This window comes from Anolis sagrei, chromosome 5 (genome assembly GCF_037176765.1).
Source record: "Anolis sagrei isolate rAnoSag1 chromosome 5, rAnoSag1.mat, whole genome shotgun sequence".
Lineage (NCBI taxonomy): Eukaryota > Metazoa > Chordata > Lepidosauria > Squamata > Dactyloidae > Anolis > Anolis sagrei.
The window spans coordinates 184,147,134-184,160,692 of record NC_090025.1 but is presented as its reverse complement, the minus strand read 5'-3'; the positions used below and the strand labels follow the sequence as shown (position 1 = coordinate 184,160,692).

Sequence of the window (13,559 nt, the reverse complement as noted above, 5' to 3'; positions counted from 1 at the left end):
TTAGTCTATGAAAAATTTACACGTGAAGTTTTGTGCAGAAACAGCAGGAACTACTACGTATATTTTATTATTTTATGTGCATAGAAAGAGTTGTAATTTCGTGCAGAATTTGCATGTATTGAATTATTGCCAATTGTAAGCCGCCCTGAGTCCCCCTAGGGGTTGAAAAATAAATAATAAAATAAAATGTTCAAAATAAATAATAAAATAAAATGTAGTTTTTGGTGTAGAAGTCAGAATTTTCTGCACGAGAACCAGCTTTTTCAGCACAGAAAGTAATATTTCACTATAATGTCATTACTTTCTCTGTAGAAAATGCTTGTGCTGGAGTGTACATATTGGGCAGGGAAAAAAACTAACTTAAAATATCCATAGAAAAATCAGCACGGGAGATTTGAAATTTTAATCACAGTTTTAAAATGGCCAATTAATGTATCTAAATGGTCTCAGCTGGAACCAATTTTGACACTCTGTCATAGGAGAGACAGGGTTATCTGAGAAAAGTCTCAGTGTATCACACCTTGCAGCTAGTATTCTGCTGAACTCCATTATCTACTATCATCAAATTTTCTTAAGTTTCCTTATTAAATAATTGAATACTGTTTACTGCCCCAGGCAAAGTTCTATTTCTGCAGGCATGTGGACCTGCAGTTGGCAAACAACACATTACGATGAGGAAATGTCACCTTTGGAGCACCTTTAATGCTTCTGTGATGACTTTCTTAAGTAAGTGCTTGTCAGCTAAACAAAATACAGTTTTGAGTAATGAGTCGCAGAAGGCCAAGTTAAAATCCCTTTGTTTGAAGAAGTCCCAATATTTTAGAGAGCTTCCTGATCTCATCTTTATTTTCCCCATTATGTGAGATGCTTTAATATGAAATGAAAAGGTACTATTTTGGGGTAATGGGGTCATAGAATCATAGAATCAAAGAGTTGGAAGAGACCTCATGGGCCATCCAGTCCAACCCCCTGCCAAGAAGCAGGAATATTGCAATATTGGGTCAACCTGAACCCTCAGAATCTGGAAATTTGGCCAGATAATTGAATTACTTCATTGTCGTTCTCAAAATCTTTGTTCTGGCACAGAGGAATTTTGGTAGCTTATCCAATGAGACTGGGAAAATGTGACATCTTAATCTCAAAAATCTATCTTCTGGAGAGTATTGACCCTACACATTGCAGTTCCGCAAAAGTGTTCTTGTGTGTGTTTCTGTGTGTAGATTAGGGATATTATATAGGCCTCACTTTAAAACCTCTTTCTTTCATCTCCCCTTCTCTTAGCAATCCCTACAGTTTCAAACTGCTATTCATTTCAAACCCTCATAGCATTGCAAGTTTATGGTTCTGTCCTTCATGTCATTTTGTCATTTGTGAAGCTCTGTTATGTATATTTTGATTATTGTGTGTTCACGAAAATTCAGCTTTCAGAGAGTTTTTAATGAATGTGAGTTTTGAATCCAATTTGCCTGATGCCTGATTTGCCAATGTTGCAAGATCCCTGATATTAAGTCACAGAGGTTCTAAGTATACATAACTATAAAAAGATAGTTATGAATGGAGGACATTACTATAGAAATCAGTGCCCATGGTCAAAGGATAGCATGAACTGGAAACATAATGGTGTCCCATGCATCAAAATTGTTGAATCAAATTAATCTATTTGAGCTATGCTTGCTAGTCTAGCAGATTAATTATTGTGATTTTTTTCATATAATTTCCTAATTATTCTTAAATGGTAGTTAAATGTTTATTCATTTATTCTCCATGGCACTACTGGATCGAGACAAACAGACCTCATATTCATCCACTCCCCAGTTTAGTTTATCACAGCCCTTAAGAAGATTTCAGAGAAAATGAAGAATTAGAAAAAGGGAGTGGTTGTTAGACAGTGTAGCTTCAAGCTTGTTAAAAGGAGTACAGTTGGTCCTCTTTATCCACAGATTCTGTATTTATGGATTCAACAATCCAGAGTTTGAAAATATTCCGAAAACAAACCTATATTTTGACACTTTAGTACACCACCATAAATAATGGGATTTGAGAATCCACTGATTTTAGTATCCACATGGAGTCTTGGAGCAAAAACTAGAAGTGGCCATTACCTGTTCATAAAATTCGTTAACAATGCCTTCTGTCCACCGTAGATGCAAGTCTTTATGTTTTGCTGGGCCATTTATGTCAGCCAGTTTGATGCACATTTGACAAACCAGCAAGCGGTCGTTCTCATTCGTCCAGTCAATGCCAACATCATCATTCACCTGGATTTGAGTAAACAGTTGGATGTCGATGGGGTTAGGCATCACACAAAATAAATAATTGAAGAGAAGGACGTAATAGCAGAAAAAAATGCAATGTAGGAATTATTTGTGTATCCTTCATTTTACAATTTCATATAAGATAGTCTCTTCCATACACATTTGAAGCTTCACTCTGAGTGCATGTATACTGTGGAATCAATGCAGTTTGACACCACTTTAATGGCTGTGGCACCACAGATGTCAATGGTATTGCACCACCTGACATCTGTAAGGAAGTAGCAGCCAATAATGAAAGGACCAAGGCATTGACATCTCCGGACTATCCTCTGTTTGGATATCAGCCAGCATGCCAACACCTGAAATCAAGAAATAGCTTTCTAAGATCTACAGAGATACTTGCAGGGACACCTCAGCAAGTGAGAGTCCAAAAGTGGCAGGCTAAAACCCAGAATCTCAATCAATGGCTGATATCAGATGAGAGACTCCCTCCTGGACCCACAGAAGACTGGGTGACTTGGAGGGTGCTGACCAGACTCTGCTCTGGCACCACGAGGTGCAGAGCTAATCTTCAAAGTGGAGTCCACAACATGTGCGTGTGGAGCCATGCCACAAGCACAATGGAGGATCTTCTTACAGTGATATAAGAGGCCAGCTTCTGGTCAAAGGACATTTAATATAGTGCCAAAATTTTAACTTGGTGTTTTTAAATACATGATAAGTGTACCCTCAATTCACTTCTGAAACTATAAATAAATAAATAATGGCTATGGCTCAATGTGATGGAATCCTGGGAGTTGTAGTTTGGTGAGGAACCAGCAATCTTTAGCAGAGAGAGCTGAAAACTACAACTGCCATGATTTGCTTTGTGTAAATTAACACTCACAATGTTATGTGGTAGTGGCACAACATGACCCTTTGCCTGAATACTGAAATTGTGTAATCAACCTTCTACTTGCCAATGTCCCTGCTTATTGTGCAACGGAGAATGAACGGAGACTGTTTCTGCAATTCCATTGATTCAAGTGGTACATTGAGGGTACTCTTGAGTAGTTCTGCGTCATCTAATAATGAAAAACTGCATCTTGTTTATTAGTCCTAACTAGGGTAGAACCATTCAATTATTTGTTGAGCAGTGGATCAACATGCAGGTAATTGTAATTGATTCAATGGCTTTTCTCTAGTCAGGACTAATAACAGAATTTAGGCTCACATGAAATGAAGCTCTGCTTATTCAACCACAACTGAATCCATATATTGCACAACAACCAAATGAGTAAATGCATAAGGAAAATCAAACACTTGTGTTACACCAATAGGACTCCAGCTTTCTTGTAGCATTTGTGTAAAGTCTTCTCATTCCAAATGTGTTCCAGTCTGACTTAGAACCATAGAAGCATAGAGTTGGAAGTGTCTGCAAGGACCATCCAGTGCAACCCCCTGCCATGTGGGAATATGCCATTAAAGCACTCCCAACAGGGGACCATCCAATCTCTGTTTAAAAACATCCAAAGAAGGAGACTCCACTACACCTCGTGAAACTTCATGCAATGGCTCCCATTTCTACAATCCAAACTATCTACCACTAGTCTGATGTGTAATTACCATCCACTCATGACCAGAGCTTTATCATGTGCCCCCTCCCCCATAGCTCTGGGGCTGCTATACAATGTTACATTCCTATTTTCTATTTCTTCCACCCTCCATTCCTCAATACTTGAGAAAGGGAGGGCTGTATAAGTTCATATCTGGTAAGGATTGATCAAAATTGGGAAATGTCTTCATGTATGGGACAGAAAGAACTTGCAATTTATAAAATCTCAATGTGGGGGAAGCTTTTTAGCAATGTTTGTCTATTTAAAACTTTTAAAAATAAAAATAGCACAGGGCAACCAACAAGAAAGAGCTGTGAGATGAAGAAAACAATGCGATAGTCAAATGTAATTTTATGACATTCATTCCCAAACCACAGATGGATGTGGGAGGAAATGAAACTGACAGCTTTATTCATCAAAGCTCGGATTTAACTGCTTAGTTCTTAAAAGGCTGGACTTGTACCGCTACCGATCCAATATGGTGTTGTTTAATTTGGATTCCTACCTCTTTTTTTTAGGATGCATCTTATCATAACATCCTTATGCTAGCCACATGCAGCTCAGTCCTCCACATGAAGGCAATTGTGATAGCCACTGAATTTGGTAAGTGCAAATGGGGAAAATTACATATTCAAGATTTTTTTAAAAAAAAAAATATGGGGTAGAAAACAAAACTGTTAGGTGTTCCAAATCAGGCCACTTCCCCAAATGTAGGGAAGAATTCATAGTATGCAGGAAGATTTGTGGTGGGCACTGTGCAACCTTTCAGAGGTTGCTGAATTCAAACTCCCTTCATCCCTCATTCGTTACCATGTTGGATAGGATTGCTGGAGGCTGCCATGTACTATCAGCATTGTTATCAGATTTTTCATCCCTGGGTTAACACAATCAGATCTCCATATTAATGGATTTTACCTTTGCTGATGGAAGTAATATGGTCTTTATAGGAATCTCTAGGTCTTCCCATGCAACTCTATGATTAACTTCCTCCAGAAGTTAGCCAAAGCATTGTGTTGAAGAGAAAAGGTCTCTAGGAATCCCCAGGAAAAGTTGACCATCGAGTTGCAGTGGAGGACCTAGAGATTAATAGAGGGATGTTCCAGGATTTTTAAAGATTTCTTTTATTTGTTTATTTTCCACTTTCCACAGAGTCTCTAACTCCCTTGGAACTTTCCATGTTATGGCCTCCAAATAAACCACTCTTACCTTACCTCTACTATTAGCCTTGGGATTTGCATAGCTTGGGAATAGAGTATGGGTTTTGCAATGCCATGTTATAAAATCACAATGTCTTCAAACCCCAGCTTCCCAAACCTTAACTATAAAGATTTGGGTTCAAAGAAGACTCACAAGATTGAGCTTACCTTGGAATTGAATTTGGCAACAAAGTCAAAGTGCTTCTTCAGATCAGTGGCCAATATTGCCTCAATAACTAGGAAGCGAAAGTGCTTGAATTCCACATGATCGAGGTTGACTAAGAAGTTATATTCTGACCTGGACATGAAGAGGTTCCATGCTGCAGCTGCATGATGGTTCTCCAGAACAGAGCGGTCATTATATAATACAGCCTAAACAAGCAGAGGGAGACAGAGAAAAAACCTTTACTGGTGGAAGAGAACATGCAAATAACAGCATACACAAAGGGACAGCACTTAGAACATTTATTGTTCTGTACTACAGTTCTCAGATTCCTTCGGGATTTTGTGAGATTCTATCATTGTAGTCCATAAAGTAACTTTTACAGGCTCTGAAAAGTTTAAAATTATTTAAATCATGGTTTAGGTTACACTGTATGTAATATATGCATTATTCATATTTCCATGCTTTTACATATAGCCTCCATACCCTGACAAACTGAAGACTCAATCACTATCATATATCCCGCTCTATAATACTCTAGTTTGGAGGATTTACTAAGTTCTTTGAGGGGCTGGCAACTCAGTTGACTAATTGGTACAAGCATAATTGATGTAGCTTGCTGGATTTAGCCAGTGCAGATGTGAGGGATTTGATGTCAGTTTGCAATTTTTGCAAATTTCTTTATATTTTGGACAGACGCAATACGAAGCTGATAAGATCTAAAGTGGAGAAAATGGATGGCAGTCATGCCATTCCTTTGCAAGAGCAGAAGGTACTGGTTAATCTGGCCCTGCTTACCTGAGGAGCGCTGGTTGCAACCAAAAAGGCATTGGTTCTTCCTGGATGATCATAATCATGCATGGTGGCAGCTACATAAAGAGCCATCAGTTCAAGGGCAGGGATGTTGCCAGCCAAGCAGCCATATGTGTCATCCGCTGGTGCATACGTTTTCGACAATACATATCCCATGTGGCCGTGAGTGATCCCACTATCAGAATCTAGACAAAAAAAGCAGGTCATTACTAGAGATGTAAGTCTTCACTTATTTTGTACTTGCATTCACAAATGAATAACTTCAATGTATTGTCGAAGGCTTTCATGGCCGGAATCACTGGGTTGTTGTGGGTTTTTTCGGGCTATATGACCATATATGGCTATATGGTCACTACCTCTGAGGATGCTTGCCATAGATGCAGGTGAAACGTCAGGAGAGAATGCCTCTAGAACATGGCCATACAGCCCGAAAAAACTTACAACAACTCAGTGAATAACTTCAATTTCTAGGAGAGGTTATTAACAAATTTTGTACTTTTTAAAGTGATTTTCTTGTTCTTTGGAAATATTAGAAAGACTTGTTTGTACAGAAAATGTGGTTTGCAGGGGTGGGGTGGGGTGGGATTTGGCCTCGTATCTTCACACAGTAGCCTATTCCTGAACCAAAGCAAGGCATGTGACACAGAACGCAGCACATGGTTCAGATGGCACATGTAAGGATGGGCAGCAATGGTAACCTCCCAACTGTTTATTGTGATCACTAGCTACCTCCTTCAATTTGAGAAAAGTGTATCCACAAAAGAACATTCTCTGCCTAATGTGTTGAAGCAACATTCCACTGTCAGGAAGGTCAACTTCTGTAAATGAAGTGAGAAGTGCTATCTTATCCTTCACCTCTAGCAGGAAAACATCTTGTGTTGTCTCTGATTCATCAAATTGCCGAGCTGAAAGTCATCTAAAAGAGACATTTGTTCTTATGGCATCTAGATTATCACGATTTACACTCATTTCTTTTCATGGGACAAAGTGGGACACATTCCAGAAGTGTCACAAATATCTTGAGCTACCAATTGAGTTATTGTGGAAAAAGTGGGAAACCCCACTTTAATAATCACCCTAAGAGTTGGTTCACCAATAGTCCAGAATACAGATATGAATGCTTTGCAATGGGAAGTGCATCATCTACGCACATCTAACAATAAGATCTTAAATTTACAGCCAGTCCTCCACTATCACTGAGATGAGGGACATAGGATCCCCCATAAAAGTGAAAGTCTGAATTAAAATGCTATTTTAATTCTGTTTCTTGTCTATTGGTATTATATAAATTTTAAGAAATACTTAAAAATAGTTTTAAACCCAAGAGAACATCGCTTTAGGAATATCTATGACCTCCAGCATGACGTATCATTGGGGGGGGGGGGGGGAGACGGACGGACGGGACCTAGAGATTTCTAGTGAGAACAAATCTGTGAATAATCAAATCCCAAATGTCAAAACTGTAAATGTGGGGGATCAACTGTATATTCATAAATTCTTTCTAGAATAGACATCACTCAAATTAACTTGCTAATCCTTTCCTCACGTATCTGAAAACTGTGGCTAAGGTACAACAAAGAAATGGAAAGGAGTACCACTCCAGGTATTTTCTACCAATTCAGTATCTCTCCTTCAAAAATAAGGTACACTGGGCAAGGATGGCTAGAACCATACCTGAATCACTTGCTGACCCGTGGTCATTAATCACAGTTGGGAGGCCTGGTATAGACTGGGTTGACAGATACCAAACAGCATGAAGGACATCAGTGGCATGGATCCTGTTGTGATCTGTGAAGACAGAGGCAGGTTACTTCTGTTTGGAGTGTGAGGGCAACAATGCCATCTATTGGACAAAAAAAGTAGTTAATTTCTTCTTTCCAGCTCCTATCTTTTCTAAGAAATGAAATCAACTGTTGGGTTAATAAACCAGTGGGGATACATCCATACATAAAGACATAGGTTAATTCTCCTTAGAGCATAGAAACACTCTAGTTCACTTAACCAGTGGTCATACTGGCTGGGAGCATACTCTGAACTGTAGTTCAAAAGTAACTTTTCCAAATTACTTTTCTTTTTCAAAGTGAGCAGTCATAGCATATGTGTGTGCATGATTTAGTTGCACACCAAAGGACATAAAACAATAGCCATTGAACCTTCCTCTGAATCTAAGAGTGTGTGGCTTGTCTAAAGCGACCATAAGCTTCCATGGCTGAATGGAGATTCATACCCTAGTTCCCAGAGTTGTAGTCTAATGCTCAAACCACCGCATTACACTGACTCTCATTTAAGGTAATACCAATTTAAAATGACATCAGCTCAAATTATAAAAAAGAAACCTTATCCTGCCAACATTTTTGTATGCATTTTGGGATGTTCTTCCCCCTTAATTTTGTATGTATGTTATGTTACTTACAAGGTATATCTCGGTATCCACACTCCAAAGCATGGAAGTAGTTCATGAACTCTTTCACAGGGATTTTAAAGGTTTCAAACAGCCCCATGTCCTCAAAGAGCCTATAGGATACCTAGAAAGACAAAAACAAAAGGAGACATAAGGGAAAGAGTAGACATGACGAACATCCTAAATGTGGACATCCAAAATCTCTTACTGGGACCAAACTACCCCCTACTCTGTCCCCAAACCATGAAAATGATAGATTCAATCTTGTAGAAACTATAGAAAAAGGAGGGCAAAATGAAAATGACAGGTTGCCTTCCTTGTTTTGCATACAAATAGACAAACTAGAGTTGGAAATTGACTCAGGAACGGCCAAGACAATGTAACAGATGAAGATTTGAACAGAGGACATAGTTTCTTTTTAAATTGTTATTATGCACTGTCGTTTATGTTTAATTGCACTTAATGTTTTTGCTTTATCAATGTATGTATTTTGTTTTGGCATCGAATTGTGCCAACTGTTTATACCGCCCTGAGTTGCCTTCGGGCTGAAATGGGCGGGATAGAAATAATGTAAATAAATAAATAAATACAACTACAACCAAACACACAATCACAAAACATTTCGATTGATAGTACTGGCAGACAATGCAAGTCAATAATAGAGAATTAAAAACCAGGGGGTAATTTCAGCTGCATGCACTAATGAAGTTCCCCACTCATTGTATTCCTTTTTCTATGAAGGAAAGAAAGACATGCCCTGACAATATAAATATAATGAATATAAATATAGCTACATAACTCTTAGATGACAACAAGCTGATCTTACATCTTTTTCTCACATGCTCCATAATGGAACTGCATTTTCCTTCTCAGTTTTATATCATTTGGCCAGTAGAAAAAGGAGGAGGAGGAGATCAAAAATGCGTAAAATAGAGTAGAATGGGCAAAAGAGTAAGTGCAAAATACAGTTAAAGAGGGTTTTTTTTAAAAGAACAAGACCACCTCCATAGCTCAAGTTAATTATTGCTGGCAAGTCAAGAAGTTAAGAGCTTTCTTGGATCAGACTTTGGGTGCATCTATACTGTTGATTTAATGCAGTTTGACACCAGTTTAACTGCCATGGCTCAATGCCATGGAACCCAGGGAGCTGTAATTTGGTGAGGCACCAGCATATTTTGGCAGAGAAGGCTACAGACATGGAAAAACTACAACTTTCATGTCCTGAGATCTCTGCAACAATTTTTCTGGCATTTATTCCATGCTCCTTGCCCCAAATCCAGTTCAGCACACAAACATATATGGACAGTGAGTTCCTTCTTGTTCTGGTCCCAAAACACTTCTGCTAATGTCTGATTCCCTCAAAGTCTGTTGATGCTATTCTCATGTGCATTGGTGCTGCCATATTACTACAAACACATCTATGCCCATGCCTAAACATCAGAAATGGGGGGGAATATTAGGCTCCTCTTAGTTTCTGTAAAAAGCTATTTAAACTAGTGTCTAACACTCCTCTTCTATGAATACTGCACATCAACAACATTCTCTGTTGTCTGTCTTGGGCTGGCCAAAACTGTGCCCTCATTTCAAAACATCTATATTACAATTATTTTCCAATCTACAAGTTTATTATTTCTGTTTAAGAACAAACTGTAAGTATTTCTCTCCTTTCTTCCTTTGAATTGGGGAACTAGATGAAATTGTAGTAGATACTAGAAGGAAATTCTGCCACCTACTGCAGCATTATGGTCAAAACTTGAGATCTGTAAGAGTAAAATTTATCTGGACTCTCATCTGAAGACTTATTTTTTACTTTATTTATTAGTTACAATAAAATACTGCCTTTTCTCCAGCACGCCCAACCTAGAGGAGATTAACAGAGCCATAGAAAAGGGTTCAGGGGCCATCAAGTCCAATCACTGCTCAATTGATCTCCAGCTAAAGCATCTCTTCTTGAAAATGGACAGAGAAGAAGATCCTGCTACTTCTCTTGCAATTCGTTCTACTGCTGAACTAGCCTATTGTTAAGAAGTTTCTTCTAATGATCCCTGAGCAACAAAAATAACAAACAAACAGGCTGTTAAATGAGAAATGATGGGACAATTTTGTGATCCTAGTCCAGCTAGTCCAGCGCGCGGCAGCCATGTTACTAACAGGAGCGGGTCGCAGGGAGCACACAACGCCCTTGTTGTTCCAGCTCCACTGGCTGCCGATTTGCTACCGGGCCCAATTTAAGGTGCTGGTGTTGGCCTACAAAGCCCTAAACGGTTCCGGCCCAAAATACCTTTCGGACCGCATCTCGGCCTATGAGCCCACGAGGGCCTTGAGATCGTCTGGGGAGGCCCTTCTCTCGATCCCGCCTGCTTCACAGGCACGCCTGGCAGGGACGAGAGAGAGGGCCTTCTCGGTGGTGGCCCCCCGGCTGTGGAACACTCTCCCTGTAGACATCAGACAGGCGCCCTCCCTTATGTCTTTCCGTAAAAGCCTAAAGACATGGCTATTTGAGAAGGCATTTAACTAAGTGCTACAATAATTTGGTAAAGACGACTGGAACGGAATATGGATTATGAGATTGGTTACGATTCTACGTTGAGACGGAGCGGATTTTTTTTAGTGTAACTATATAATTGTTGTATTATGGATATGTTGTTATTTTGTTATTGCCTTTTGTAAATTGCCTTTTATATGTTGTACATCGCCGTGAGTCGCCCTAAAGGGCTGAGAACGGCGGTCAACAAATGCAGCTAATAATAATAATAATAATAATAATAATAATAATAATAATAATCCTACTCTGTCAAGTTTATCCAGTGAGTTTCCATGGCCAGTTGGGGATTTGAACCTGTAATTTGAGAGTCCTAGTCCACTATCCAAACCATTACACCATGTTAGCCCTCTCAATAAAATATTACTAATGAGAATGTCCTCAGGTAAGTAAGGTTTTGCTCTTTCATGGGCATTACTTCTCTAAGCAGACTTAAAAGTATTTGGAAAAGTTGCTTTGTTGGATGAAAAGTGCTAGATTCTTCCAGCTGGTGATCATTCCAAAATGGGAATTGTAGTTCAATTTTAGGGTTTATTAAACTATCATGGAAATTCAGGATATTCATTTTACACTCCTTCCTAGGTTGCTTAATTTCTTTCTGTTCAAAGCTGTGGAAAGCAAGAGCTGTTTTCTGAGCAGCCTATCTATGTCGTGAAACACTTCTCGAGTACTCATTTACAGTTATTATTTCTGGGAGTTTCATCCCTAAAGGTTTTTCCTCGAATCTTACCACCTGGCCAAGAATCTTGGCCCAAAAACCTTTCCTAGAATCCAGAAAGGGTTTCCTTGAATCTGCTCTCTTCTACACCTAAGCATCTTTGCTTTCTCTTTTTTGATAGAAGGAGCAGGTGAAAATTACTTGACTTTTAAAGGCCCATTTAGTTTTCAAGTCTGCCTCCTCTGCTTTTTCACTATAGGGGTTATTATTAGGCAAAAGAAAGTGCAAATTAAGGTATTATCTAACTTCTCAGTATGGTGTAAAATGACAGAGAAGATTGAAAAAGGTTTAACTTCCCACCTTGAACTGAGATTTCATCTCCTGCCTTGCACGGATGACTGTGTCTTGCATTTTTATAGATCAGCCAGTGCTGTGTTCAATGACTTTCCATTGTGACCACAGATGGATGCTTTTAGCTTGTTCTTTTTAATATAAACCCTTAACTGGTTTAGCATCCCTTGCAACCTACGTAAATGGCTTCTTAAATATCCTTCAAGAGGCTATGCTGACGCTGGCTTCCAAAGGCGAATGTTCCCTCCGGGGTGAGGAAGAATGTCAGCTCTTCTTTATTCCATTCCATAAATTTCAGGCTATGTAGACCATACAGGTAATTCAATTAGCTAATTTCTTTCTCATTCTCTCTAGTTCAAACCAGGAAAGGTAATTTAAATTGCAGAAACCTAAGACTGAATCATCTAAATCCCTAGAGTTGGACAAGCTGAAGGAGTATATGGATATATCCTGCAAGGACATTTTTTTCACATCACAAAATGCAACCTTTCGTTGCCTTAGATAAACAGAGGCATATTGCAAATAAAGTTGGCTTCATTTACAGGCTTATTGGCTAGGTCACCTCAAAGCTTATTACTGGAAATGGGGGAATAATAATAATAATAATAATAATAATAATAATAATAATAGCAATAATTGTACATATTAATGCAGGTGAAATGCTCCCATCCATTCTTAAGAAACAACTTCTGATTTTTTAAAAAAGTTTCAAGTAGCCTTGTATCTTTTCTAACAATTTTGCAGATCGTGGCAATCTCCCCAACACTTTTTAACCATGGTTCCAAATAAATTCTACACTGTGGTTTGGAATGAGCATGGTTAGTTACACAGACAGGAACTTGCGAACTGGCAGAAACATAGAGGTGGGATACAAACTACATAACAATACACACTTGTCCTTTGGTAATGATTAATTTTCAAAGTACAAAAGCATGATTACTGTAATTCAATCAAAATACACCATACATTTTGGAAGTAATTATCTTGTCTAGTAATAATGTTTTCTAGAATAGAATTCATGGCTTTTCAAAGTAAAGTTCAACCCCTTTATCCATAGGGGACTGGTACTTGTGGTTTCACATTTATCCACGCCCAATGAATTTCTCCTCTCTATGAACTTTCTAGGTCCTCCAGCATGCCTGTATGGTTTTGTGTATTGACACATAGTCCAGGAACATGTCAACCCTAGATATGGGGCCATATTGTAAACTGACAGCCAGTAGTTAAAAGGACAGCTTTTGTAATTCACTAACAAGATATCAACCTGATAGATAGGATCTACAATACACAATCATAAGTGTCAATAAATGGCAATGAGAACTTACTGCATCCAAATATTTATTCATTTTTGATATGTATCTTCATGCTGACTCCAAGTTCTAGTGACCCTATCATAGGATTTTCATGACAAGATGTTCAAAGGTTTGCTCCTGCCTTTTCTAAGGCTGAGTGTTTGACCTTCTTGACATTATGCAGTGACTTGCCCAAGATTTCCATGGTTGAGCTGGGGATCTGAATATTGGGCTCCTAGGCTCTCAATCCCTTATTCATAACTCTACATCAAAACAGTTCATGCACACAAACA

The 13,559-nt window shown here is 38.7% G+C and overlaps 1 protein-coding gene across 2 annotated transcripts in view; it reads right to left on the bottom strand.

Moving 5' to 3' along the window:
• The window catches only part of PDE3A (phosphodiesterase 3A), a 281,361-nt gene that overhangs the window by 13,508 nt on the left and 254,294 nt on the right, over positions 1-13,559 (bottom strand). For both annotated transcript variants that reach the window (XM_067469301.1, XM_060776605.2), the window contains 5 exons: positions 8,436-8,547; positions 7,697-7,810; positions 6,008-6,207; positions 5,215-5,418; positions 2,103-2,258 (listed from right to left, as the gene is read on the bottom strand). In XM_067469301.1, the coding sequence (XP_067325402.1) occupies positions 2,103-2,258; positions 5,215-5,418; positions 6,008-6,207; positions 7,697-7,810; positions 8,436-8,547 (786 nt within the window). The remainder of the gene's footprint in view (positions 1-2,102; positions 2,259-5,214; positions 5,419-6,007; positions 6,208-7,696; positions 7,811-8,435; positions 8,548-13,559) is intronic.